This window comes from Myotis daubentonii, chromosome 8, assembly GCF_963259705.1.
Source record: "Myotis daubentonii chromosome 8, mMyoDau2.1, whole genome shotgun sequence".
Taxonomy (NCBI): Eukaryota; Metazoa; Chordata; class Mammalia; order Chiroptera; family Vespertilionidae; genus Myotis; species Myotis daubentonii.
Genome location: NC_081847.1, coordinates 69,608,632 through 69,634,443, shown reverse-complemented (window position 1 = coordinate 69,634,443; position 25,812 = coordinate 69,608,632). Strand labels below are relative to the sequence as shown.

Here is a 25,812-nt window from a genome sequence, read left to right as displayed (position 1 = left end):
AAAAATAAGGGACATGAGGCACGGTGGCAGGACACAGCTGTGACAACCATAGAGGAAGGTGATGTCACAGCTCTGGGGCTTTTTCTTTCACAATTTTTTTCCTTTCAAATGAAAAGTGGGCAAATAGAAAAAAATCCACGAACCATCACCTGCATCTTATACTCTAACAAATTCCCTCACATTTTTCCTTTGTGAGTACAAATGAACAAATAGGGTTTCTGGTCCCAATGGCACAATCCCCCACACCATCTCCAAAGAGGGACGAAGACGCCTCAGGACAAGACATGGTATTACAAGGACGTTGGGCGATGGACGACGTAAACGGAGCACAGAGCAGCATGATGGCCCCCAAGCCGCAGGCACTGTTCACTGTTCCAGGCAGGCACCCACTGCCTAGGCTGGAAGGGACTCCAAACCCAGGAAAGGGCTTTGGCCCGGCGCTGCTCCTGGGGCTCACCAGCAGAGGGAGCTGGGTGGGGACCCCCTGAAACAGTGAGTAGTTCCCATTCACTTCCAACTGGTGGAGAGAACATGTTGAGTGCTTTGGGGTAATTTTCATAATAGGGTTGCTTTTTAAATTATATTTGGTTCTGATTTAACAGGAACACTTTATGTATTTAGTATCCTCCTACTAAATCTTCCAGGGAGCGAAGCTTTAAGGGTCCTCTCAGAACCATTACTTTGACCATTCTTATGCAAATCTTTAAAAAATACATGTCTATGTCAGAAGAGACTGCAATGATTATAATTTAATCATTGCCGAGGACTTGGCTTTATAAAGACCATCATTTATTTTTCTGGGTTGTGACACTAATACCCTCAAGGAGCTATTGAGATGTGAAGCTATTTTCTCCTAAACAAAATGGTCCCAGATTACCATGCTTTTCATTTCTCTGACAGCTTTTTAGAATTCTTTTGTCTCTGCCTTCCAATGCCAGCCATCACTTCTTATAATGTTAACTGGTATGACTTCACTTTCTAAACTGCTGCCTCAGTTTAATTTTACAGAGAATTCTAAGTCCATCGGCCTGAGGGAGCTGTCACACTTCTCCCATGGAGCAGTGTCCTCAGAGCCCAAAGGCCTTTCTCTCACGCCTGGATTTCTGGCCATATTCCAAGTGGCTGGTGCTGCCAGGAACATTAAGTTTTACTATCCTTGCCCTGAGCATACACACCACCTGGAGGAGGAGGAAGGCGGCCTCGAAACTTCTTGATAGCTATAGGAGGTCAGCTTGAGATTAGATCTCTCTGTGGACAACTAACAGTGGGAAACAGGCAGTGGTCTACTGCTAGAACATTAAGACCTTAGACTAAAAGCTTCTCTGTGGGGGGAAGCACTCATCCTCTTTCAGATCCTTGTAGAGCTGACCTCCCTAAGCTCCCTCTTAGGAAAAATGAGCATCCAAATCCCCTCTTGTCAACTGTCCAAACCTTTTCAAATGCCCACGGTCTAGGTAAACATGGACTGACCTTTACTCTTTGCTGTATCAAGTTGGGAGGTGATGCGCCATGGTATCTAGATGAAAGCCACAGGCTATTTCTGAATCTGAACTTCGCTGGCTGAACCACAGACCCACGTAAAGGCGAGTTACAAAGGAAAGACAGGGCCACATTCCCTGGGACAAGCATCGCCTTAATCCTGCATGTGGCTCTACTCTGCAGGAAGTCCTCAAGTGTCCTGACAAATGAGGTTTATAGCACACAACCTTTCCTGGTCCTGGAGCTCCCTGAACATCTTAGATCAGAGGTGAGATTCTTGCCCAGCTGTGACCTCCCCACCTGGATGAGAGCGGGCCCTTTCCACAGAGCGGTGCTACTTACAGTGGCAGGCAGGTCTAGAGGATTAAGGTGCTTGTCCTGCCGGCAGAAAGCAAAAGCACAGAGAGAAGCAGATGGAAGAATGAGCTTTCAGTTTACATTCAGAACAGGACCAGGAAGGAAGAGCTTAATGGAGCAAAGCCATCCAAGAAAGACAGGACAGACAGAAACACAGATGCTCCTGGTCTCCCACTGGCATCCACCAAGGGCTCGTTACACCTGATCCCACATGAATTTAAACCTCCTGAGCCCAGGGTACTGACCGACAACTAAAAAGTCTTTCTTTTGTACACCACTTGGGCTTTTACCAGAGAAATCTAGAAAGTGTGTTGGAAGGGCCCCTAGGGGTCTTTTAATCTGGCCCTTTCATTTGACAGAAAGAGAAACTGAGACCCAAAGAGGTTAAAGCATGTGTCCGGCCAGTGGCAGGCCCTGGACGCTTAGGTCAGAGCTTGTTCCCCTGCCCATCCAATTCCTGGTCTCCTCACTTGTAAATTGGGGGTCTGGTTTGCCTCATGACATCCTTATGAAGTAAACGGGGCAGATGTGGTAGCTCCCATATTACAGGTGAGGAAACTGGGGTTCAGAGAGGTAGAGCTGTTTGCATAATGTCACACAGATAATTCATAGGAGAAGAAGGAAGTTTAGAACCTGGATCAGAGCTTACACACGAGACTTCGTGCTAAGTGCCTCCACTCTTGCTTCCTTAAGTAAGGCTCTCATTTGTTTCAATCTCCTCTCCCTTCTTGATTCTCTAACCTAGGGGTCAGCAAACTAAGGCCAAATTAGGCTTGTCAACTATTTGTGTAAATAAGGTCTTATTGCAAGACAGCCACATCATTCATTCACCTACTGTCTGAAGTGGCTGGCTTTTGGCTACAACAGAAAGGGTGGATAGTTGCCACACGGACAATATAGCCCACAAAGCAAACGTATTTACCCTCTGGCCCTTTAGAGGAACAAGTTTGCAGGCCCCTGCTCTGACCTAAGACCCCAGCTGGTTTCCCAGCTCGTTCTCCCCTGGGTCTTCCTTAACAAAGCCACTCAATGGGCTCTGAGGGCTCTGATCACAGAGGGACAGGAGGAAGGACTCTTGGGAAAATGGCTGGGTTTCTGCTGTCTGCAAAGGGTGAGTGGGTGAGAATTCTTCTCTTGGAAGAGCCCAGATGAAAAGCTTGGAAAGGCAGCCACAGACCTGTCGCTTGTCCTCAGGAGCCTTCAGAAAAAGTGCATTAATCAGGGCAATGGCGTAGGTCTGAATTTCCTGGTTGGAGCTGTGTCAATGAAGAAAGAAGGCAGAGGAGATTAGAAGAATGACCAGCAAGATGACACTTAGACATGGTTCATGAAATCACTCACAGATTGTAATCAAATAATAACAGGGGGCTAAGCCTCAAAAGCATTTTTAAAAGTATTTGTTCAACAAATGCTAATTGGGCTTTTGCTTAAATCCAAGCAGAGGATACAAAAATGATTGGTCCCTGTTCCCAGATAGCTCAGTTTAAAATGGGAGACAGAGTGCTAGCTGGTTTGGCTTAGTGGATAGAGTGTTGGCCTGCAGACCAAAGGATCACAGGTTTGATTCCAGTTAAGGGCATATGCCTGGGGTTGTGGGCTCGGTCCCCAGTAGGGGGCGTGCAGGAGGCAGCTAATCAATGATTCTCTCTCATTACTGATGTTTCTCTCTCTCCCTCTCCCTTCCTCTCTGAAATCAATAAAAATATATTTAAAAAATGTATAAAATGGGAGACAGATAATAAAAATTAGAGTATTTTATGTAAATACAATTGCCATAGATACAAACAGATTGTTCGGCCCATAGAGAAGAAAGCATCTCATTTTGTCTGGTACCACAGTGGTACAGGGAGATTGGGGAAATCCACTTCATCTGAAGGGGCAAGAGAGTTACAGAGGGTTTTACACAGGAGATGACATGATCAGGTCTGAGTTATGGAAGGAACCTGGCAGTCATGTAGAAGAGGCGATGAATGGATGAACAAGCAGACCAGCAGCTTGGAATCCAAGCAAAGCAGGAGAGGATGGGAAGATTTACGCAGACGGAGAGGGGAGAAGAGAAGCGACAGGGCAGGGAGGCAGGCAGAGTCTCTTACTCACACCTGGAGGTGAGAGATGAGCTGTCCCACGGTGATTTCCTCCGCTATCTTCTGGTACAAACTCTGGCTATTCAGGACCATGCTCTCCAGGATGGCCAGGGACCGCTGAAGGATGGACACGTCCACCATGGGCTGGCTTACGTACCCTGCAATCTAAAGGCAGAGAGGGACAAATCAGAGAGGAAGCTCAGGGCCCATGGGAGCTGGACGGCTTAGGCTTCTGCTGCTAGCCCACAGGCTCTCTCCTCTCAGGTGTGTTGACCACATTGGGGCAGGTGTCCCGAGCTGGAGAGTGCTATCTCTTTAAGGCTACCAGGGCCAATGCCAGGGATTCTCTAGGCATGGAAAACTTAATTTCAAATTACAGTAATCCAGTCAACTGTGTGTCCTCAAAATCTAAGGGCTTACTACTTCATTTTCAAAATAAGGACTCGGGTGTGAAAAAAGCTGACTATAGAAAGCAGAGGATCTTACTGATACTAGGATATTATTTTATTTCCAGGTACACTTCTCCTGCCATGCACTGTGTCCCTATACACACATAGAACAGAGAGACTTAGAAAGGTAGACAGGATCTCAAAGTCTTGTCATCTAATCCTCCTCAATCCCTATTATAATATCCTTAACACATGGCCAGGTCACTTTTGCCAAAATAGCTTTAGCACTGGGAGGTTCCCAAAGTCCCACGACAATGGCAGGTCGGGACATATTATTCACTGGTTTTAGTTCAGTTTTCCGAGTTGATGCTGTCCCTTCTTGTAAAAGAAAGGAGGGCAAAACTAGAAGTCTCCACTCCTACCGACTGAGGTCAATCTGACAGTCCAAACAGGCTAGCTGGCATATTTGTAAACAGAAGGCAGACTTATAAATATAAGGCAAATGAAATAAACACTTTTTATCAAAGAGAAGGGAAAGTCAGGAAGCAGGTCAGAAGACTCAAGGATGGCACTGGCTGATGCTGGTGTTCTCCCAAGTCTCACTAATGATCCAGGGCCACTTTGGGCAGATTCACTCGGAGAGCCCAGTTCATCTCCGTGAAGGTCCTGAGAGTACAGCAGGGTAAGTCTTGCAGGAACCACAGGAAGAGCAGAGCTCCAGGATGAAAGTCTGGCCTCAGGGATAGAAAGCCGACCCATACCAGAATGCGGTATTGACTACATCCCCACCTTAGCCTGGAGAACAGTGGGTGACTGAGGAAGGAGAGAAAGACAGAATGCTGGAGGCCTCACCTGCTTAATGAAGGTGATGGAAACCATGTCCCAGGAGACAATGCCGTGGTCCATGAGCTCTAAGAAGGCAGTCAGGGTGAATGCCAGCATCTCACTGTAGCTGAGACATGTGCAAAACACACACACAACAATACAAAGGTTCAAAACCAGGAACAGGTGTGAAGGCAGCCACAATGGAAGGATTTCAGTGTAGGCACTACATGAGCAATCAGTCGATGCAACTCTGAGTCAGCGCCCGCATGCGCACCTACACAGACATGGAGCAGATCTGTCCAGGTATCCATCACTGAAAACATAAAGGCTGTTGGGGATTAGGCTTTCCTTCTCCATGTCACCTCATCTCAGGGAAACAGAATCACTTATCCATTTCCCAAGAACAAAACCAGAGCAGACCTTTGTCAAACCCCAATACCTTGTGGGAGTACCTAAGGAAGCTTATGTACCATGTTCACCTTTAGGCCTGGAGGAGCAGAGAGTACAAACTTTGGACATGGGTTCAATTCCTGTTCAGCTATTTGCTAACTGTGCAAATTCTATATTTTCAAACTTTTAATTTCTTCCTCTGTAAAATCATGTCAATCTCACTGGATTGTGGTGGGGGCAAGATAACAATAAATGCAAAGCCCTTAGCATTGTGCTGATGGAAAACAAGGGTGAAAATGTTTTCTTCCCTTCGTCTCTCCTGTTTATACATTAAATCCTTTATACTTCTGTAGAGTGCTTTGCAATTAACAAACTACACTCCCATGGACAAAGCCTGCTCAGATCCATTCTCCTTTACAATGCTCCTCATGGCAATACTGGGGCATTATCCCCCTTTTAGAGAGGAAGAAACCAAGGCCCTTCTAATCCTGTACTCCCGGGAGACTGCAGCACTCTTGAGGGGTCAATGCTGATGACAGCGAAAGCTTTAGGATTTTCTAGGACTTAAACAAATACCCATGATTAGTTGCTTGGTTTGGCTGAAAATTTCAATAGCTGATCTGTCGGCTGAAAGATTTCTGACTCCCTCTCTGCCAGCTTAGGCTCCACAGGCTCAGAAGGCAAACTAAACATGTTATTCACTGTGGATCACGACAAGGCAGTTTCCTACCACATTCATCTTGGCACTAGAGTAGCGTAAAGATGTTCATGGTGTATCTCAAAGTTCTGGACCTTCTCCGCCCTGTGAAAATGGGTGGCAGAGAGATGGCACACGGGTAGGGGGTAGCCTATGATAAACACAGAGAAAGGTGTGTGTGTGTGTGTGTGTGTGTGGAGAGGGGCGGTGACTGGACAGGGAGGGAGGCAGGGGGTGGTTAAGAATAGACAGACACCTGTTCTAGTCCATAATGCATAGTCTGCACACTAACCTTCATCAGACAAATAATTTTCCATAAAGGTACAGGTCTGTCTTGAGCTGACCTCCCTCTTCCTGAGTTCAGCAACCCCTATTTTTACTACTCACTTGGCACAGTACCGTTTTGTGAGAGCCCAAGCAGACTATAAGATTTAGTACCACGATAGTGAATTATATCCCTCTGTGTGGACTCTTGTGCTTGGCACACTGCTCTGTATGCAGACAGTTTTCAAAAACCTCATTTGACTCAATGGAAATGACAATAGGATGCTCTGTGGAGAGGAACAGACCTCCGAAAGCCCCAGACAAGACCTCAATAATACTCACTGGGACAAGAGCTTGGTTCCACTTTCCACGAGCCGTGTCAGCACAACAATGCCATCCATGTTGATGAACTCGGTGGCGAAGGTCACGTCGGCAGAGAGCTTGGCCAGCTCCTTCATGGCATCAAGCCGGGTCTCCATGCTGGATGACTGGGTCCTCTCCATCAGCTGGCGTGCGGCCCGGGACTGTCAGAGCAGGAACAAGATATCTGCCATCTGTTCCTTATGGCAGGTGACTGCTCTGTGGATAGCTCTGAGGCCCTTTCTGTGAACATTCACGCCTGAGGCAGAACTAGTTTTTTTTCACTGCTTAGAAGCTGTTAAATAAATGTTCACTGGATAAATAGGGGAATTACCAATATACCCAGACCAATTCTGCAGTATCTGTATCCTTTGTGTACCACTCTGGTCTATGGATTAAAGGAATCCCCACCCAGGGAATACAAGAGATATCTGGTAGATGACAGCCCACTAACTCTAGCAAGTCATAGAGAAACAGATACTGGTTCCACATAGGGCAGTTTTCTATTAATTAAAGCCATTAGACAATGGAAGTGGTTGTCTCTTGAAGTAATAAGCTCTTAGTCACTAGACGCAATCAAGGAGAATCTGGACAACTATCTATCAAAGATGCTATAGAAGGGATGCCTGGGTGGAGAATTTAATCTGATGACCCTGAAGATCCCTTTCAATCTGAAAATAGGGGAAGCCTCACAATTTTTTTAAAACTTTCTCTTCAAGTCCACATCATTGTTCCTCAAAGTGATAGTCCTGGGGAAACTTTAAGAATATCAAGGAGCGGGAAGTAACTAATTTCAAAATAGCTTTTTGAAGATGAAGACTGGTGACAAAGCCTCCCAGCGTGGGAACTTTTCCTGGCAGAATGCTTGTCTCCACTCTGCAAGCTACAGCTACAATCCCTGCTCTCGTGTTCACTGATCTTTCCTTTTGCTGAACTTATTAACTTTATAGTCAATGCCTCACAATTTACCGTTTCATCATTCTCTATTTCTGGTGTGTTCATTTAATGTTCTCAGTTGGAATGGAAGAATCTCAAGAGCAATAATGCTTCTGTAGTCTTTATTGTTTTTTATAGTTGCTAAGCAAGTGACTGAAGCCCAGTCTTCTTGCCGGCCAAAGAGTCAGGCCTGTTCATCTCCCTCCCTTCTGCCTCTCCTCTTTGACTATTACAGATGGCCCTTTAACAGCACACTGCTCTCAATGATACAGAAATCCTTCAAGATCTCCACAGCAGGGAAAACGTCCCCCAGGAGAAAAGGTCACAGGAGAGAACAATTTGAAGAGCACTGGTCTACATCACACTTAGAAACTTCCAACTCCAAATGTTAATTTCCCTCTTGAGACAGCGTGTCTGGGAGGCTGCCTCCTGCTCCAGAGAGGTGTGCTCCTGGGAAAGTCAACTGCTCCGTGAGAGAGGTCTGTAGGATGCTTCGTGAGTCTATAAAAGTGATTAACTCCAAGACTGTCATATTAAATTAGCAGAGCTGAGGGGGGAATAACGAAGTCCTTAAGCTGAGTTCAGGAAAAGAGAGGGAAGCAGAAGAATGGGAAGGTAAGAATACTGGCCTAGAATCTAACAGACCTGTAGCATTGTGACAAGTGGCAAGTTAACCTCTCTAAGCTTAGTTTCTTTGTCTGCCAAATGAGGCTGTTAAGAGTGCCCATCTCGCCCTAACCGGTTTGGCTCAGTGGATAGAGCGTCAGCCTGCGGACTCAAGGGTCCCAGGTTCGATTCCGGTCAAGGGCATGTACCTTGGTTGCGGGCACATCCCCAGTAGGAGGTGTGCAGGAGGCAGCTGATCGATGTTTCTAACTCTCTATCCCTCTCCCTTTCTCTCTGTAAAAAATCAATAAAATATATTAAAAAAAAAAAAAGAGTGCCCATCTCATTGGGTGTTTGTCAGGATTAAAGGATATAACCTATGCAAAGTATTTAGCAAAATATGGGTGTTCAAGAAATGTTGGCGGTTATTACTTCGAGCCTCCCTTCCTCTCAGACAAACAAGTCTCTCTCTTTGTCAAGAAAACAGGTGCCCTCAATTTTCTGGTGGCCCTTCCGCAAATATACTGTCCTCCTCCTGGGCCGAGCAGCCACGGCACATCCCTCCACCGGGGCATTGGATTCCTCCTGTTCTGACCCAGGAGGGTCCTGTTCCATTCATTGCCCCCTCTTTTCTGCACTGCCAGCTTCCTCTTGTCCATCTTAAGATTTTCAAGGACACATAAAAAGGTGCAACAATAGTTAATAACCCTGAAGGGTTGGAGGAAGTGGGGAACTGGGTAGATGTGGGAGGGTAGTAGGGGGGAGACCTTTCATTGTATCTTTGTGAAAATTTGATTTTTTAAACACTTTAATGTTTTACCTTTCTAAAGAGCACATCTTTTGCACTCTACGTTTCGGAGTTACTACTGTCTTTACCTATTTCCTTTTATAACCAAGCTTCTTGATAATGGGATAAACTGGAGGTTCTCACTTTTTCACTTCTTTTTATCAACCCATGACAATCTGGATGTCACCACCAAAACAGTGTGCAGGAAGCTCACCAGTGACTGACTGACGTAACAGGCCAACAGCCAGCCTTTCTGCTCTGTTGACTTTATCCCTCTGCTCCTTGTGGACACCTCCCTCTGTCCTGACACTCTGCTGCCCTCGGCTCCTGAGCCATTCCACGCTCCTGGTTTTCTTCCTGCCCTTCTGGTTGCTCCCCTCGTTACCCTTAAAGGCTGCTCTTGCAGAAAACAAGGTCATCCTGGAGGCTCCCTTTCCTTCCACATCCAGTATGTTACCATGTTCATCCAGTTTGCCTCTAAATATATTTATGACCATCCTTTCGTCTCCATTGGCATTTGCCTTCAGGGGCTAACATTCCTCATTAGTTTCTTAGAGATTCTGCCTGCTGCCTATCTTCCTTTTCTTGGCCCATCTTCCACCCTATCACTAAAGTGATCTTTCTAAAATATAAATCTAAATGAAATATAACTTCCTGCTCAAAATCTTTCAGTATTCCCACCTTCCCTTCTAGACAGAATCCAAACCCATAAGTAGACCATCAGGGACTTCAGTATCTGGCTTCTCACTGATGGCCACAGGCCCTAGCCATCCTGCATCCCGCCTTCCCCAGACAAAGTACATCTCTCTGCTTGGGACACTTCATTTTCCTCTTTCTTCAGCTATTCTTGCGCAGTCTTCGACATTTGGGCTATGTGTTCTCTTCTCTGGGAAACCTTAGGTTGAGTCAGGTGGTCCCTTTTCTGAGTTCCTACAACTCCCTAAACAACTTTCCATCAAGACCCTTGAGAAAGGCCATATATTGTATTTGTTGTTTTAATCTCAAGCAGACTGTGAGGGCAAAGACTGATTTGTTAATCTCCACAGTCTTAATTTCTAGAACAGAGTCTGGCCCAGAATAGATACTCATATATGTTTGTTAAATAAATTAATTCCTAAGGAAAGCAGAGTACCTACCGGGGAGATGGCCAGCTGTAAGATTGTCCCATTCTTAATGTCACTGCGAGTCTGGGGAGCAAAGAGAAAAAAGAGTAACTAAAATAAAATATTAAAATTGTACAAGCTGTTGAGTCAATAAGAACTTTCTGTCTTTTCTAAAGGAGTTGGAACAGAGACTCTTCAGTCTGGCCCTCTTCTCCTGCTGCTTATTTCTTGGCACAGAACTTCTAAGGTCCTCTTCAAGCCCTGGGCTCTCAGGAAGTGAAAGCATGGTGTTCCAGCCAGTAGTGGAGAACAAGGGCTGGCGCACCTTGTTCCAGCCAGGAAGCAGCTCTCGCCAGTGAGTGGAAGCTGCCCTGATGTGAGTAAGGTGAACGGCATGGTCTCCTTGGGTGGCGCACTGCAAGGCAAGGCCTATATTGATTTGCTTCTCCCAGTACTGACCTGTTCAGTGATGTAGAGCTGGGGCCCATCTGCATAACGCAGGGTGTAATACTCCGGGTTTGGCAATGACCACCTGTGTAAGAGAAAAATAGTACAGCTCGTTTGGCTATGCCTCTGGACCTATCTAGAAGCTGCAAATAAATAATTTCAGCAGAGTTTCTCAAGGGATCAGGTGGCATGTTTAAAGGACTGGGACAAAAATTAAAGCTTTAGGTTGAGATGTTGAAAAATAACCTCCTCAAGGTTACAAATAACCTTGTAAGATTGACAGCACAAAAGGAGGTACATACAATTCATCGTGGACCTCAGGCAGGGCATTCCTGGACTTAAAGGAAAAACTAAAGATTGATACAAGGTCTAAGGGTCATCCTCATTAGCTATACTTCCTGCGTAAGGCAACGATGCACAAAAGCCCATACTGGGGATCTGACTAACTGGAGACCCTTCAGCAGAAGTCCTGTCAAGACCTGGTAGTGCTCCTTTAGTCTCTAGCTTGCCATCATCCAAAACAAGGGAGTTTCAACTTACCCATCACAAACTTCCTTGATGATGGATGCCAGGGGCCGTTTCTGAAAGAAAGAGAGAGGTCCTTCAACCACATCTCCTCGTGCCATGGTTCTGACCAGGGGCTGCCAAGCAGGATTAACCTGGGGTCTGAGCATGGACTTCTCCCTTGATAGCTTGGATTGAGAGGCAGCCTCTCCCAAGCCATGGGGACCAACCTTCCGTAGCGGGGGACAGGCCTCAGCTTCCCTCTGGCTGGTTCTTACTCCTGATACCAGTGGTCCTCATCCCTCAAGACATCCTCTTCCCAGATCCCTCTGTTCGCATCACTGTTTGTCATTTCAGGAGCTTACCTGGTCGATTTCAAGGAGCTGGGCATTAGCACCTGGCCACTCAATGGCCACTTTGACAATATCTGATGGTGGTGGCATTGTTCCCAATGGGCCCTACTTCTCTAAGATGCACACACAGATACGGCTGCCTGGGGAGAAAGAATCAGAAAGAAGGAAAAAGTCAGAGTTTGCTTTCACTTTTCACTCTTGTAAGATATTTTGGAAAACTAGAAGACAGACATTGTCCAACGGCTGAACTACTACACATGGAACTACTTAGTTTGAATTTTTCTAGATCACACCACAATCTCTCCTTGGGCTTTTTGCCTCTTTGGATTAAATCAGCAAGTAGAAACAGGACAATCCTGTCTATCAACTGCAGATCAGCCAGTAGGAAGATCTGCCAACGTGGCACTTCAGTTTAAGGGTAAGGAGTGCTCTGTGGCAGAAGAACACATTTACTGCAAATTCCTGTCTTGGGACCTTGAGAGGGAGAAGCATATGCTCTGAGATGGGTAAGAACAGACGCCGCCTTCTCTTGCTTGGGCAGTCAGCTGAAGGAGCCAGCCCACTTGTGTTGTGCAGTCAATCCAGGAAAATCCCAGCGTCAGCAGGGCCCGGCACATGCTCTCTTGCCTCCTCCCTAGTTATTGCTGCCACTCCTTCCCCCTCAAAGGACACAATGTGGAGCCTCCTCTGTGTGGGATGATGCAGAGTTCAGAATAGGGGGAAGAGAAAGAAGGCAGGAAATGCTATTTTAGCTGAGAACTCCAGTGTAGGGAGCTGAGGATACCCTCACACAGAGCCCTCTAGAGAAGGACAAGGTTTTGAAGTACCTCTGACCCCCTCCCCCACTTCTCTCCAAAACAAAGGAAAATAAATCATTTTGAACAAGTCTGGAAGATGCGCCCATGTGACTGATATCCTAGGCAACTCTGCTAGCTTAGTGGTATTCCAAGCAGCAGCTAAAGCATTCTCTCTCCAAGGTCTGACAGAGGGAAGTCACTAGACGAATGGATAGTTTCGTGTGTGTTTACACTCCTCGCCTACAAGTTCAGGAGAGGCCTTTCTCTTAATGAAAAAGACCTTCCTCCTGCCCCCCAGGTTTAGCCCCTCGCCCGTAATTCACTCTGCACTGATGGAGGCCCCCTGCCTCCCCTGGAACGTGCCGCAGAGCTGCTGCTGAGCTGTAGTTCCTGTATGCTGTCCATTTTCCAGCCCAAACACAAAGCTCAGTGCTCCCAACCTTGTGAGCATGGCGAAAGGGTTAAGAATCCCGTCCCCTTCAAACCAGAGGTCTCACAGGAGGGAAGCTTTCATGACCATTTCCTGACTAGGACGGGGGCTTCAGAAGTCAGTGGTCACAAATACAAGCATTTCCAGAGCATGGCAATGTAAAAGAGATGGTTTCAACGTGCTTTCACTTAGTTGTTGAGTCCTCCCAGCAGCCGTATGAAGTAGGCAGAGTAGAATTATTACCTCCCTGTGAAGATGACAAAATGAAGTTGCCCGAGTTCTCCCAGCTAATAAATAGTCAAGGGGACAGAAGTTGGAGCTAACTTTAGCCAGTACTCCCTCCCCCCACCCCAAGCTAGCCTGAATTTCTGTTCACTGCAACTAAATCAAGCCTAAAGGGACTTAAGGAGGCTGGCCTGATGGGCCCTAAAGCTTCTACAACTTTGGCAGCTCCGAGCAGAATTTTTCACGTGTAATTTTTATGTGCCTAGACACACAGCAAACCTCTGAATAGAAACTGGCCCCATGAGATTAACTCGTGGTTGAAATGCTCTGCTCCAGTGACATAGCAAAGCAGGGGCGGTACCACAAATATCTGGGTGCTAGGACAGGCATCCTACCCTTATCGGTAAATCTGCCCTAATTAGGGGTGTGACTGTCAGTTGTGAGATCATTTTAGAAAATTGAGATGTCATTTACATACAATAAAATGCACAGAGCTTCTATATATAGTTCTATTATATGTATTTCTATTATGTATATGTTTCTATAATGTAAGTATATTATATATATAATGGAAATACCCACATCTCTCTAATCTTAAACAAGACTTTGAACATTTTCATTACCCCAGAAAATTCCCTCCATCATTCCAGTCAATCCCCTACCTCCCAGCCTTCTGAGAGACAACTTCTTTCTGACTTCTATCACTTTGCCTGCTTTTGTACTTTATATACACGGAACTGAACAGTATGCCTTCTTAGAACATTTGTTATTTAGTTCAGTTTTCCTTGTTTTTAAAATAAGTAGACAGCATAGGTACAACAGGAAGAGCAGCTTGCTGGGATGACTTTCCCTGATGAAGTAGCAACTGGATTTAGAGCCAAGGACTCAGGACCTAGTCCCAGTTCCATCACTAAGTGTCTGGGTGATGTGCACATGTCTCTTTTACCCAAGTCTCAGTTTGTTTTCTACTGTGAGATGTGATTGTTCATCTAAAGCATGTGTAAGATGCCTTCTAAGTCTAAAAGTCCGTGATTCTAAAGTAGAACTTAAAACTTTGAATGCAGATTGCCCATTTCAAAGTCCTTACCGAAAGAAGCTACACCCTTATTTCGATGGTGCTGCTAAGAAACAAATAGTGTTTTGGGGAACTCTTTTTTAGGTACCGTTGTTAGAGATAAACAAGCTAAAGCTCATTAATTTATAGTTCCACTTGACTTTGACCCCAGATGGCATTTCCTAGATCGACTGTCCCTTTCCTTGTTAAAGTTAGCCCTGAGTGATTCCCAACTGTTCCAAGAATTTATATCCATTTTAAAGCTTGGAGATTTGCAACCACCAAGACTACTCCAGAGATATTATAAACCCCCATTCTCAGCAACTCTGCCCTTTCCCACAAAGCCCAGGCAGCCCAGTGTGTTGAATGACCTCTTCCCAACTATGCCATAGCTGACGGCACCACGGTGAACACTCAACTTTAGGTGGACTAGTCCAACTCTTCCTCTTGAACTTACAGACACAGGCTAAAAGGGAGTTGGGTGGCAATGGCCCTGGAACAGAAAGGTCATAGTCAGCTTTAGAAGAGGTATCATGGCAAGCCCAGGCCATTCGTAAGCCAAAGGTACAGAGAAGCAAACCCCAAGAGCCCTGCAGAGGGAGCTGCTCTGCAGAAAGAATCCAGAAATTTACAGGCGATTGGAAGCCAGAAACCAGAAGCCACAAAGTCCCCGAAAGAGATGGAAGAGGCCACTGCCTGAGGACTTTTGAGATTCCATGGCTACACCTCCTACGCTTGCGGTACCGGAAATTCCCTTGTATCATGCCAAGAACACTTGAAATTAAACTATCCTGCATTTCTGTTCATTGCAGCTAAAAAGCCTAAAACTAAGATTGACACAAGCTTTGAAGCAACTCTAATATGGAGCTATGAACAGACCACAGCATAACACGCATAAGATGATGCATCAAGAAGGCCCTTAATTAACACTGGCTGAACTAATGAAGAGTAGAAACCACTTAGAGAAGAAGTCTGGTTTGTTTAAAACAGAGCAGTTATATGGTGACTTTATAGCAATCATCTGTACTTAACAGTTATGTGTAGATGCCTCTTTATAGTCGATCGCTCACTCTACAGCATTTTTATAGCTGATGCTCACAAAAACCCTGAAATCACCCCCATTTTATAGGTGAGGCAATTGAAGTTCGGACGAGTTGAGAAACTTGTCTTCCATACGCCTCCACTTCAGAACTGGGTCACAAGGCTAGGTCTTAGGACTTCAAAATTAATTCTCTTCCCTCTATATAAGAATTCCTTTGATGATGATATTAGCTAACAATTACATAGTGCTATGGTACTGTTCTAAGGGCTTTGCAAATATGAACTCATTTAATCCACACAGCAACCCTGTGTGGTACATTATTACCCTTATTTACCGATAAAAAAAATGGGAGTCACAGAAAAATTAAGTTCCATTCTCAGTGTCACAGCAAGGAAGTGGTGCAGCCAGAATTTGATCCCAGGCAGACTGGTGGTGTCTGAAAGCCACGTGAACACAGGAACACTGTGACTGGCCCATAGCAAGTGCTCAGGGGAGAATTCTAGTTTGCTGTACTTGAAGCTAGAATACACTGACGCTAAGAGACCCACAAAACAACAACTCACTATTTTAACAGATAATGGTACTCCACCATCTAAGCTATTCAGTCCTGCACAATCCAGCCAGATCTCCCTGGTCTACGTGCTATTTTATGAGGTAGGTCATGTTCCTTCATTTCTTCTGTACCTTTTCACATTCTATTCCTTCCTTGACTGTCAAATGAACTCCTATTCAAGCTTCAAAGCCCAGCTCAAATGTCACTTCCTCTTTGTACCATTCTTAGCTTTCCTTACCGTTCCTTAGCAAAAACACCTCTCTTTTCACTAGCTCCTCCTCCAGGGCAGGTACACCCCTGTGGTCTCACCAGGCATATAGTTGTAGTTCAGTGAGCAGCCGTGTCTGCGTACATCCACCAGCCCTGACTTCAACACCTATGCACTGGCTGGTTCTAAATGGAAAGGGACTGGCATGAATTGTCTTAGTTGCCTGATGTGTGTGTCATGTCCTACAACCTCCCAACTACACAGTATTTCCATTATTTAAAGTTGTGGGGGTTTTTTGTATCTAACATTAGAGTGGATTTCACTTGAAAACCAGATTTAGTACCCTGACTCTAGTTAAAAGGAAGGGGGAACTATCCCTCTGCTTTTCTCCCTATAGAAACATCGGGAAATAGGAGAATGGAAGTAATAACATTCTCCAGACCATTTTCCCAGGATAAGGGATCTCCTTGTGGGGAGCTCATCCAGCACTTGTTTGCTTACTCTTTTCATTTTCATTTTAGAAAGGAAGTGGAAATTAGGTGGAAGCAATTCAATAACATTGCAAAATTCTCGAGTTTATAAATAGCCTTACTCCGCCACTCAGCAATTCTATAGAGCTCACTAACAGTCAGGATAAGGGAGCTACAGCTCTACGTCCAGGCCCAGAGGGCAGGGAAGGAAAATGCCCCTTCCGATTGATTACATAGCTCTCCATCCCTTGCCCTCCCATCCCCTTGGAACCATTAAGGCTATAAAGATGACATGGAAAACTCAAAATGCCAAAGAACAGGAGCAAGGTACACACTGATTTGAAGAAGATAATTCTATAAGGATTGAAAGCCCAGGTTTTCAAAGGCAAAGCTGGGGCAACAAGAGAAAAATAGCAGCATCGGTGTCTCCAATGAAGCATTCTCTCTCTCAGTGGCTTCTGGAAGGTGTGCTGATCAAATCAGCACCTTGGAGCTTTCCCATCCATCACCTATGCAGTGACTCCTTTGTGGAGCTGGACTCTGACAGGGGGTGGACAGCCCATCTTAAGAAAGGAAGTGAAAGATGATCCTTTCCGATTAGTGAGGAATTCAGAATGAAGAATGCCAGAGGCTTCCAGCTCCCCCCTCCCCCCCCCCCCTTTCTTTTTAGGGTAGGATTGCCTATTGCTCTTTGTTCTGTTCTGCTTTCAACTCAGTGGGGGAGGCAGGGGTTAAGTTTGGTTTATGTTTCCTGCAGCAGAATAGCCACACCAGGAAGGCAACTAGAGGTCACACCATCATTCTAATCAAGAACACAATCTCAATAGAGGCTGCTCCCTGAGATCTTCTCAGCTGAGAAGTGACTCAACTTCCCTTAGTTCTGACCACCAAATGACGCGGAGGCTCTGAGGTAGAGCAGAGGGGAATTCGGGGGGCAGAGATTCATGTTCTGACATTCACTGCTAGAAACGCTGCGAAGGACCATCATACCAAAGGCAGCTGAGATTTCTCCTTTTTGTTGAAATTTGTTGGACACAAGACTTATTCAAACATGTGGTTAAAAACCACTAAATTAGATAGAGCCCAAGTGTGGTGAGGAAGGGTGTGGAAACAGGGTAACTGGGCTTCTTCCGCTTAACACCTACCCTAAGAATCACCTAGGTCTCCTCTTATCCTGCTTAGAAACCTTCTGCCGTGTTCCTGGACTCACATAAGGGAGCTGACACTCCTGAACAGAGCATGCCCTCACTCCAGTTCCTATGGCTTTCAGACTCCCTTGTAGATGCTACACCCCTCACATCAGGCCACTTTGTTCCTTCAAATATCCTCCAAGTCTGGACTTTTGTTGCCTTCACCATGCTCAGCTGATAAACTCCTACTCATCCTTCAAGGCCCAGCTCAGACAATCACTCTCCCAAGTGGATTTCCTAGTCCTGCACCCCGTGCCCTCATCTGCTCTCCTCGTCTTTTAGACATGCCTTCACAATCCCAATGACTGTGACTTCCCTATGAGCAGTGTCTGCTCTTGCTACTCTAAGTGTGATCTGCACACTGGCAGCACTGGCCTTGCCTGGGAGCGGCAGGAATACAAATCACCCACTGAGTCAGAATCTGCCTTCAAAAAGGTCCATCCAGGGGGTTCATGTATACCTCAAAGTCTGAGAAGCAGCTCTAGACCAGTGGTTCTCAACTCTAGTTGTGCATCAATGCCCACCCCACAGTCATGGAAATACTCTCCCAGGTGATTCTAATGGGTGGCCTGGGTCAAAAGCCACAGCAATGTGAGGATCAAGCCTGTGCCTATTCCCCAAAATTCATAGCACAATGCCCAGTACACAGTTGTGCCCACAGAATTCCACAACAAAAATACCCTTCAGGATGGCTCTCACCTAACTGCCTTTAAAACAGAATATAAACACTAATGACAGAGGATTATTCATTGCCCAGAACTTGTGAACCCCTAACTATAACAGAGAAAACGGATTTAGAAGGGGCCAGTGTTTACAGTCCACTTGCTTCAGTCTTTGGCAATCAAAGGGACAGAAACTGAGACGGAAAATACAGATGAACTTTAAGAGACGGTTTTCCTTCAACAGACCACCATGGTTGCCACTGGGAGGCAGAGCTGTGTACGGGAAGGAGTGTGGGGAGCTAAGAGTCCTGGGTTAGGCCTGAAATCTGGGCTGTGGGCCTGACTCCTTCAATACCAACCATAACAACACAGCATTGTTTTTGTAAAATCAGGCCAAGCCCTCTCATTTTACAAATAAGGGAACAGAGGTCCGAAGAAGTTGGCAAGGCCACACCACCAGTTAGGGACAAAAGAAGGCGTGGGCCCTCATTTTTGGGTTAGTCTTCCCCTCTGGAGCACAGGAGACCTCACTGCCTACAAGCACAAGCCTCTCTAGACTTCAGGTCCTGATCTACTGAGGGGGTTGGACAAGATGTTTTTGAGGTCTCTTCCAACCTTGACCTTCTAGGGAGACAGTGTAGCTCATCAGGAGCATGTGCTCTGGAGTGGATTTCGTTACTTATAAAATTTCCTTAGCTATAAAATGGGGATTAGCCTCAATCCTACTCTATAAAGTTGTTGGAAACATAAGTGGGATAATATATGTAAACCATTTAAGCATAATACCTGACACAGAGCAAGCAGAATTCCAACTATGAACTTGAAGAAGTTGCAAAAACATTGTAGCCATGTTTCACCAGCATAAAAGGGCCCTACTTGCTAGGCTGAAGTATAATGATGATAAAATGAGGGAACATATGTGAAAAGGAGGAAAATCAATATAAAAGGCAAAGCACTGCTAGTTGTGTTGTTCTATTATTATTATTATTATTATTATTATTATTATTTTCTTCTAGCAGAATAATCTTGGGGAGTTTTACAGCCAGTTCCAGAGCTGTGTCCAATACAATGGGACATAATAGGTGCTCAACAAATTCTTTCCAGTAACTCTCTTCTAAAACCAGCATGTCTAATGGGGTTACAAATTCATATGCCTTAAGTATGCCCTAGCCAGTCGCTCAGTGGTTAGAGCATCAGCTTGCAGACGGCAGGGTCCCAGGTTTGATTCTGGTCAAGGGCACATACCTTAGTTACAGGCTTTATTCCCGGCCCAGGTCGGGCCCATGTGGGAGGCAACCAATTGATGCGTCTCTCTCACATCGATGTTTCTCTCTGTGTCTCTCCCCATCCCTTCCACTTTCTCTAGAAAAAAATATCCTTGGGGGGTGAGGATTAACAAAAGACATACACACACCCCCAAAAACATCCAAACCCCTAGATACCTTAAGCAGCCAGCTAAGTAAGTAAATAAGTCAAGTGGCATCTATGTAGGGATGGTGGCAAACTGCAAAGTACCCGCCCTGCATAAAGAAGTTCAAATTAAACACTTTCATGCGCATTGCACTGTTTCGCTTAGAAAGAGCCACTTTGCAGTCTCTGCACATCACTGATCCTGGTTCTTCATCACCACGGTGTCTTGCACATCATCTAATCATTCTGTGATCACAGTTTTTGCAACTACACGATAAGCATCCTAAAGATGAAGGCTGTGACTTAAACTCTTGGTCATCCTAAATGGCCTAGAACAGTGCCGGCCTCACCGTGGTGAGGACCGCACTTGGTGAGCAATTATGAAACTGAACAGCCTGACTGTTAACTCAAGCCTAGCACTCCTAGCACCTTTGAGATGCTGCAGGGGTGCACATTGTTCTGTCCAGATCCTGGGCCAGGCTGAGTGGGTACAGGCTGTGCTGAGGTCTGGTGACTGGGTCAAAGAAGGACTTGCCAGATTTTTCCTTCAACTGCATCAAATATGCATTCAGACACATTATCTCTGCATGGAACAAGTTAGAATATCCAATATACCCGAAATACTACTGTTTCCAATAAGTTTAGTCCCCACTTCCTGTACCCTCAAACCTCCTTGGCACCTCCTAGAGGCAGCATAGGGTACTGACATATTAACAGATGGGAGTCCTCATTCTCATCATTCTAGGATGACTGCTGGCAGGCAAAGTAACTTTTAGGAGCTTCATCATTTTTGCTAGTCAAGTGCAGATAATACTTTATATACCTGTGGCATTTTATCCGCCTCTAGACTCAAAAAGGGACACAATGTCACAGGTATATAAAGCTCCTAGCACCGCACAGCCCAACACAGCAGCCCCCTAGCACATGTGGCTACTGAGCATTTGAAATACGGTCACCAAGAACGGAGATGGGCTGTGAGTGCAAAACACACACCAGATCTCAAAGACTCGGTATACACACAAAAACGTGAACTATCTAATTCATAATGTTTTTTATATCGATTACATGTCCAAATAATATTTTGGAATATATTAAGTAAGTATACATTACAAGAATTCATTTCACCTGTTTCTTCTCAATGCGGCGACTGAACATTTTTAAGTTATACGTATTGCACGGTATTTCTCTTGGACCGCACTGCTGCAGCTCAGAGCCCGGCACACACAGAGTATCCCAGTGTTGGTTTCCTGGCCCCACTGGTAGGACATAAGGGACCACACCCTTCCTCCTGCCAAAGCCAAGTCCTCCATTCACTTTTAAAATAAATATATCCAGTGCCCGGCCCTGTGCACAATGCTGGAGGCACAAGGAGCAAAAGCAGGCACTGCGTTCTTCCTGGTGAACCTTGTAGCTGGCGGGCTGGAGAGACAGGAGTGCTTTCCTAAATCAGTGCCGCTGCAGCTGTGCAAGTGCGGGAAGGAGAAGTGCACGGGGTGACGAAAGTGGGGAATTCACTGGGTGGGGGCGTCGGGCCGCGGATGCCGAGGGGAAGCGATACTTGAATGGCGCTTTGAAGGATGAAGACTGGACCAAGTCAGGCGGGAAGAGAGGCCCAGGGAGCAGGAAGTCCAAGCGTCAAGACGCTGGGGGCTGAGGGCGTCCAGGGGGAAGAGAGGGTTGAGCCTGAGGGATTCGCAGCCTGGGAGGAAGGAGAGGCCAGAGGGGCCAGATCTCCGGGACTGGGGCTGAGGGCCGGGGCTGACCCTTCGGGAGCCGGGAAGCCCGCCAGCTTTCAGAAGCCCAGTGTCGGGTCTGATCTGCATTTTGAAAAGATGCCTCTGGCGACGGTGCGAGGCCCACGGGAGACGGGAGAGGGCCGAGGGCATGTGGGCGGGTCAGCGGGACACCGGGACAGGCCAGAGGCGAGAGAGGCCTGAGCCGCGAGGGCGCGGGGCGATGGGAAGTGAATGGAACTCGGCTACCGAGCCGGTCGGAGGGCGGGAGGGCGGGCGGGGTGGTGACCAGTGTCTGAGTGTGCAGCGGGGCGGCGATGTCAAGGGCTCCCGGGCACGAACACGTGCCACCCAGCCCTGGACACTCTCCTACTGACCCTCTCCCATCCCGTCCCTCTCCCATCTCCTCGCCCCCCAGCTCCCGTCGCGCCCCCGGCTCCACCCTCCTTCCCTCGCCTCCCTCCGACCCAGCCCCCGCTCCTCACCGCCTGGCCCGCCCTCTTCCCACCCGACACCCCTTCCTAGTCAGGGACTCGGCATCCCCGCGAGCCGGGCGGACCGGCTGGGCCACGACCCCTTAGGAGCTGCGAGCCCGCCCGGTGCAGCCCAGGCCCGCCCGCTCCAGCCCCGCAGCCCCCAGGGCAGCAGCCCCCGGCCCCTTCCCAGCCGGAACGCGCTTCTCCTCGCCGCGTCCTTAGAGACAGGCCCTTCTCCGCAGCCCGCCACGACCCGGCCCCCGGCGCGCCCCGCACTCACCTGGGCGCGGACCTAGGCCCCGCTCCCCGCGCTGGGGTCCCGCTGCCGCCGCTCCTCCGGCCTCCGCCCGCCCCGCCTTCCCAGGGCCCCGCCCCGCGCAGGCCGACCCGGGCTTCTATTGCTCCCTTTCGCCGTCACGCTGAACTCTCTTCCTTCAATTCGTTTGTTGGCCTGTCACTCAAGAAAGGGCGGGCCCAGCTGTCGCGGGAAACGCCAGGGGTCTCCGCCCGGCTAGCTGAGGCCTCTTAAAGAAACAGGCTGCCTTTTCCCCCTCCGTGGGTTATGGGATCTGGAGGAACGGATTTCTCAGCAAATGCAAGAGGCACCATTTTTTTCCCCTTCAAACTCGTCTTTTGGCACACCCCGGGAGTGAAGGAAGAGGCTTCGATTCCTTGTGAGGAGTCAGAGGCTTCGAGTGCCAGCTGGTCCTCTGTGGCACTCAGACCCGTGCCCGGAGTGGGGATAACCGAGCGGGAGGTGACAGCGGTGTCAGAGGCTGTGAGCATGCTCGCCACCGAGACGGAGCTAATTATACCGGCACCCAGGGCTGACCGTGGGCGCTGAGCCGAGGCAGAGGGTGCAGCTCAGCGGTGCTGTTGATAGAGACCCGTGGGCGGTGGCATTTGTCACCGCCACTGCGATGGGAACAAGGCCGGCCGGGCGCCAAGGCCTCGCTCCTGCCATCTCCCTTGACACTCGCAGCACCTCCGAGGGAGGAGCAATGCTGGGCCCCTGGTTACAGACGAGGACACGGGTCTTCCGTCTTCCGAAGGAACCAGATCACACAGATGGTAACGGGCAGAGTAAGACACCAGCTTGTGCCTGTTTGATTCCAAAGTTTACGCTTTCACCATTTTATTTCACGGGTCCGTACAACCACTCCGGGAGGCAAGTATTTAGTTGTCCGTTTTACAGATGCTCAGTGGAGACTAAATGATGAAACGGATTGATACTCAGCAAAGGGACTAAATAATGACTGCCGTTTACATGGCACTTACCAGCCGGCAAAGCAGTTTTACATATGTTGTTTCATTTGATCCTCAAAACATCTCAAAATGACGGTGATTCTTATTAGTCCTGGTTTACTGGCGAATAAAATGATGCTCAAGGAAGTTTGAGGCTGCAGTCCTTGCAGAGGTCATCAGCAAACTTTCCACAGAGGTCCGGATAGGAAATGCTTTTAGCCACGCGATCACCATCACGGCCACTCAATTTTGTGTTTTAGCGTGAACGCAGCCACTGACAACATATGAGCAAGTGATTGTGTCTGCGTTCTATTGCAACTTTATTTACAAAATCGGTGGTGGCCTATGGCAGTAGTTTGCCCACTCCTGGTCTACACTTTGCTGGATACCAAAGCCTTTCATAGACTATTGCTTTGTGGGATCCTCACATCCACATTGCTATCATTCATACTACCATTCATTATTATTGATGTATTATTATTGTTAATGATGCTGTTATCAGCCTTATCATTTCAAAAGGAGCAATCTAAGGTGTGTCAACATTAAAGACTGGCCTGAGGTTAATGCAGGAACCGGAAGTCAGATCCAGCTCCCCTCACCCCGCATCCTCTGTCTCCCACAGTGTGTTGTGAGAGGGACATGAGAGCTCCCCCTTGGTACAGCAGTTCTCAACCTGTGGGTCGCGAACAATGAAAATATATCCTGTATATCAGATATTTACATTATGATTCATAACAGTAGCAAAATTACAGTTATGAAGTAGCAACAAAAATCATTTTATGGTTGGGGGTCACCACAACATGAGGAACTGTATTAAAGGGTTGCGGCATTCGGAAGGTTGAGAACCACTGGTAGCAGATTTCCTGCCTGTCCCATGGAAGGAGGCTGGCTGCATTCATTTTTTTTTTTTTTTTTTTTTTACAGAGAGGAAGGGAGAGGGATAGAGAGTTAGAAACATCGATGAGAGAGAAACATCGATCCGCCGCCTCCTGCACATCCCCCACTGGGGATATGCCCGCAACCAAGGCACATGCCCTTGACTGGAATCGAAGCCGGGACCCCTCAGTCCGCAGGCCAAAGCTCTATCCACTGAGCCAAACCGGTTTCGGCAGGCTGCATTCATTTTACCGTTATCAACCCCAGGGGTTACTCCTCCTCAGGTACATTCTCCCCTGTTACACCAGCCCATGAACACCTCTCCCTCCCTGAGCCACCATGGTGCTTCTACCCAGCAGCCTTTAATGTTACTGAGAACAGAAGCTGCTGGCAAATAGGTTCCCTGTGCATAGTGACTGCAGTGGCACCTGCCAGCTGTCCACTGAAACCCCTTCCCAATGCCTTTTACAGTCAGTCACATGGCTGTCCAGCTAATTTCACTCCCAGCCTTCCTTGCAGTGAGTAACTAAGTCCTTGCCAGTGGACACGATGTGGGAGACTCAGGGAAGGCTTTAGTCAGAGGCCCTGCCTCCTCCCTGCTCTTTCGCCTTCTCCCTGGCTGGGCCCAGCCTTCACCTGATGATGAGGATGTGCTGGGGGTGGCAGAGCCACATCATAGAAGGTGCCAGTGGCCCAGAATGATCGCATGAAGTACTTCATACTCTTCTGTGAAAGAGAAATAATCTGTTCTTTAAGCCACTAACCTTTATTTATTTTTTTTTTTGGGGGGGGGCACCTGCTTGTTAGGCCAGCCCTGCACTTACACACCCTGAGAGTGAACGCCCCCCTAAGTTTTGTGCTCATGGTGCCTCACTTGCCTTACCTCAGTTCTGACCCTGCTCAGTGCCTGTTTTATCCAAGGAATGAATGATTCACTTTAGCTTTACAATACTTTGTCTTTTTTTTTCTGATATGCCAGTGCCAAGTCTTTCATTGCAAGTCAGGAACCAATGCTGGCTGACCGCAGCAGGAGAGGAGTTTACTGGCAGGCCAGTGGCGAAGTCACAGAGGCGGCATGAAGCTGAGAACTAGGCTTAGAAAAGAACAGAGACTGGAGACACTTTGGGTGCTTAGATGGCCAACAGGGATCAGTTCCATCTTTTTCTCCCCTTTATTGATCTTCCTTTGATCAATGTCGAAGTCTCTGGAACAAGTCCAATTGGTTGAGCTCAGATAACATGTCCTCCCCTTAGCTAAGGAGGGTGGGCACTTTGATTGACAGCTCTATCAAGGCTGCACACAAGGGAAGAATTCCAGATCCCTCCACCTCCACTCCCAGCTTCTACCCCTGAACAGCTGAGGCCAGGTGCCCTGTTTTCAGGCTGGGCTCAAGTAGGAGAATTACCTCAATCTGAATGTCATGATTACATGAACCCAGCACAGTGTCTGGCACATAATAGAACAAAGTAGTTAAGATCCTTGGGCCTTGTAACCATACAGAGCTCTCTGTTACTTACCAGCCGGGCATTCTTGTGGAAGTTACTACATTTCTCTGAACCTCAGTCTCCTCATCTGTACAATGGGGATGATAACAGTACCAACTTTAATGCATAATAAAAATTAAATGTACTCAGCACAATGTCTGGCACATAATAAGTGCTCAATAAATTGTAGCCATTTTTAAAAATTATAACAGGTCTTCAATAAGTACTTACTGTGTGAGTGAATTATCTGTAGTATTTTGAGTTCCTCTAAAATCACATCTGAAACTGGAGTGTATTGAAACGCCCCTCCCAGTTCTCTAAGCCACTGACCTTCCACATTTGTATAGTTCATCATTCCCTTTGTGGCCTCACTTCC

The 25,812-nt window shown here is 47.2% G+C and overlaps 1 protein-coding gene across 5 annotated transcripts in view; it reads right to left on the bottom strand.

Annotated features, from left to right (window-relative positions):
* The window catches only part of ELMO2 (engulfment and cell motility 2), a 35,872-nt gene extending 13,610 nt beyond the window's left edge, over positions 1-22,262 (bottom strand). For 2 of the 5 annotated variants that reach the window (XM_059706866.1, XM_059706870.1), the window contains exons 1-10: positions 22,112-22,262; positions 11,594-11,721; positions 11,265-11,305; positions 10,737-10,809; positions 10,311-10,361; positions 6,828-7,009; positions 5,162-5,261; positions 3,934-4,085; positions 3,014-3,092; positions 1,822-1,857 (exon numbers count right to left, since the gene is read on the bottom strand). In XM_059706866.1, coding sequence (XP_059562849.1) covers positions 1,822-1,857; positions 3,014-3,092; positions 3,934-4,085; positions 5,162-5,261; positions 6,828-7,009; positions 10,311-10,361; positions 10,737-10,809; positions 11,265-11,305; positions 11,594-11,671 — 792 coding nt within the window. In that variant the 5' untranslated portion in view covers positions 11,672-11,721; positions 22,112-22,262. Of the gene's footprint in view, positions 1-1,821; positions 1,858-3,013; positions 3,093-3,933; positions 4,086-5,161; positions 5,262-6,827; positions 7,010-10,310; positions 10,362-10,736; positions 10,810-11,264; positions 11,306-11,593; positions 11,722-22,111 lie in introns of those variants that run through there. The other 3 variants (XM_059706867.1, XM_059706868.1, XM_059706871.1) reach the window with 3 other exon arrangements.
* Positions 22,263-25,812: the final 3,550 nt, after the last annotated feature.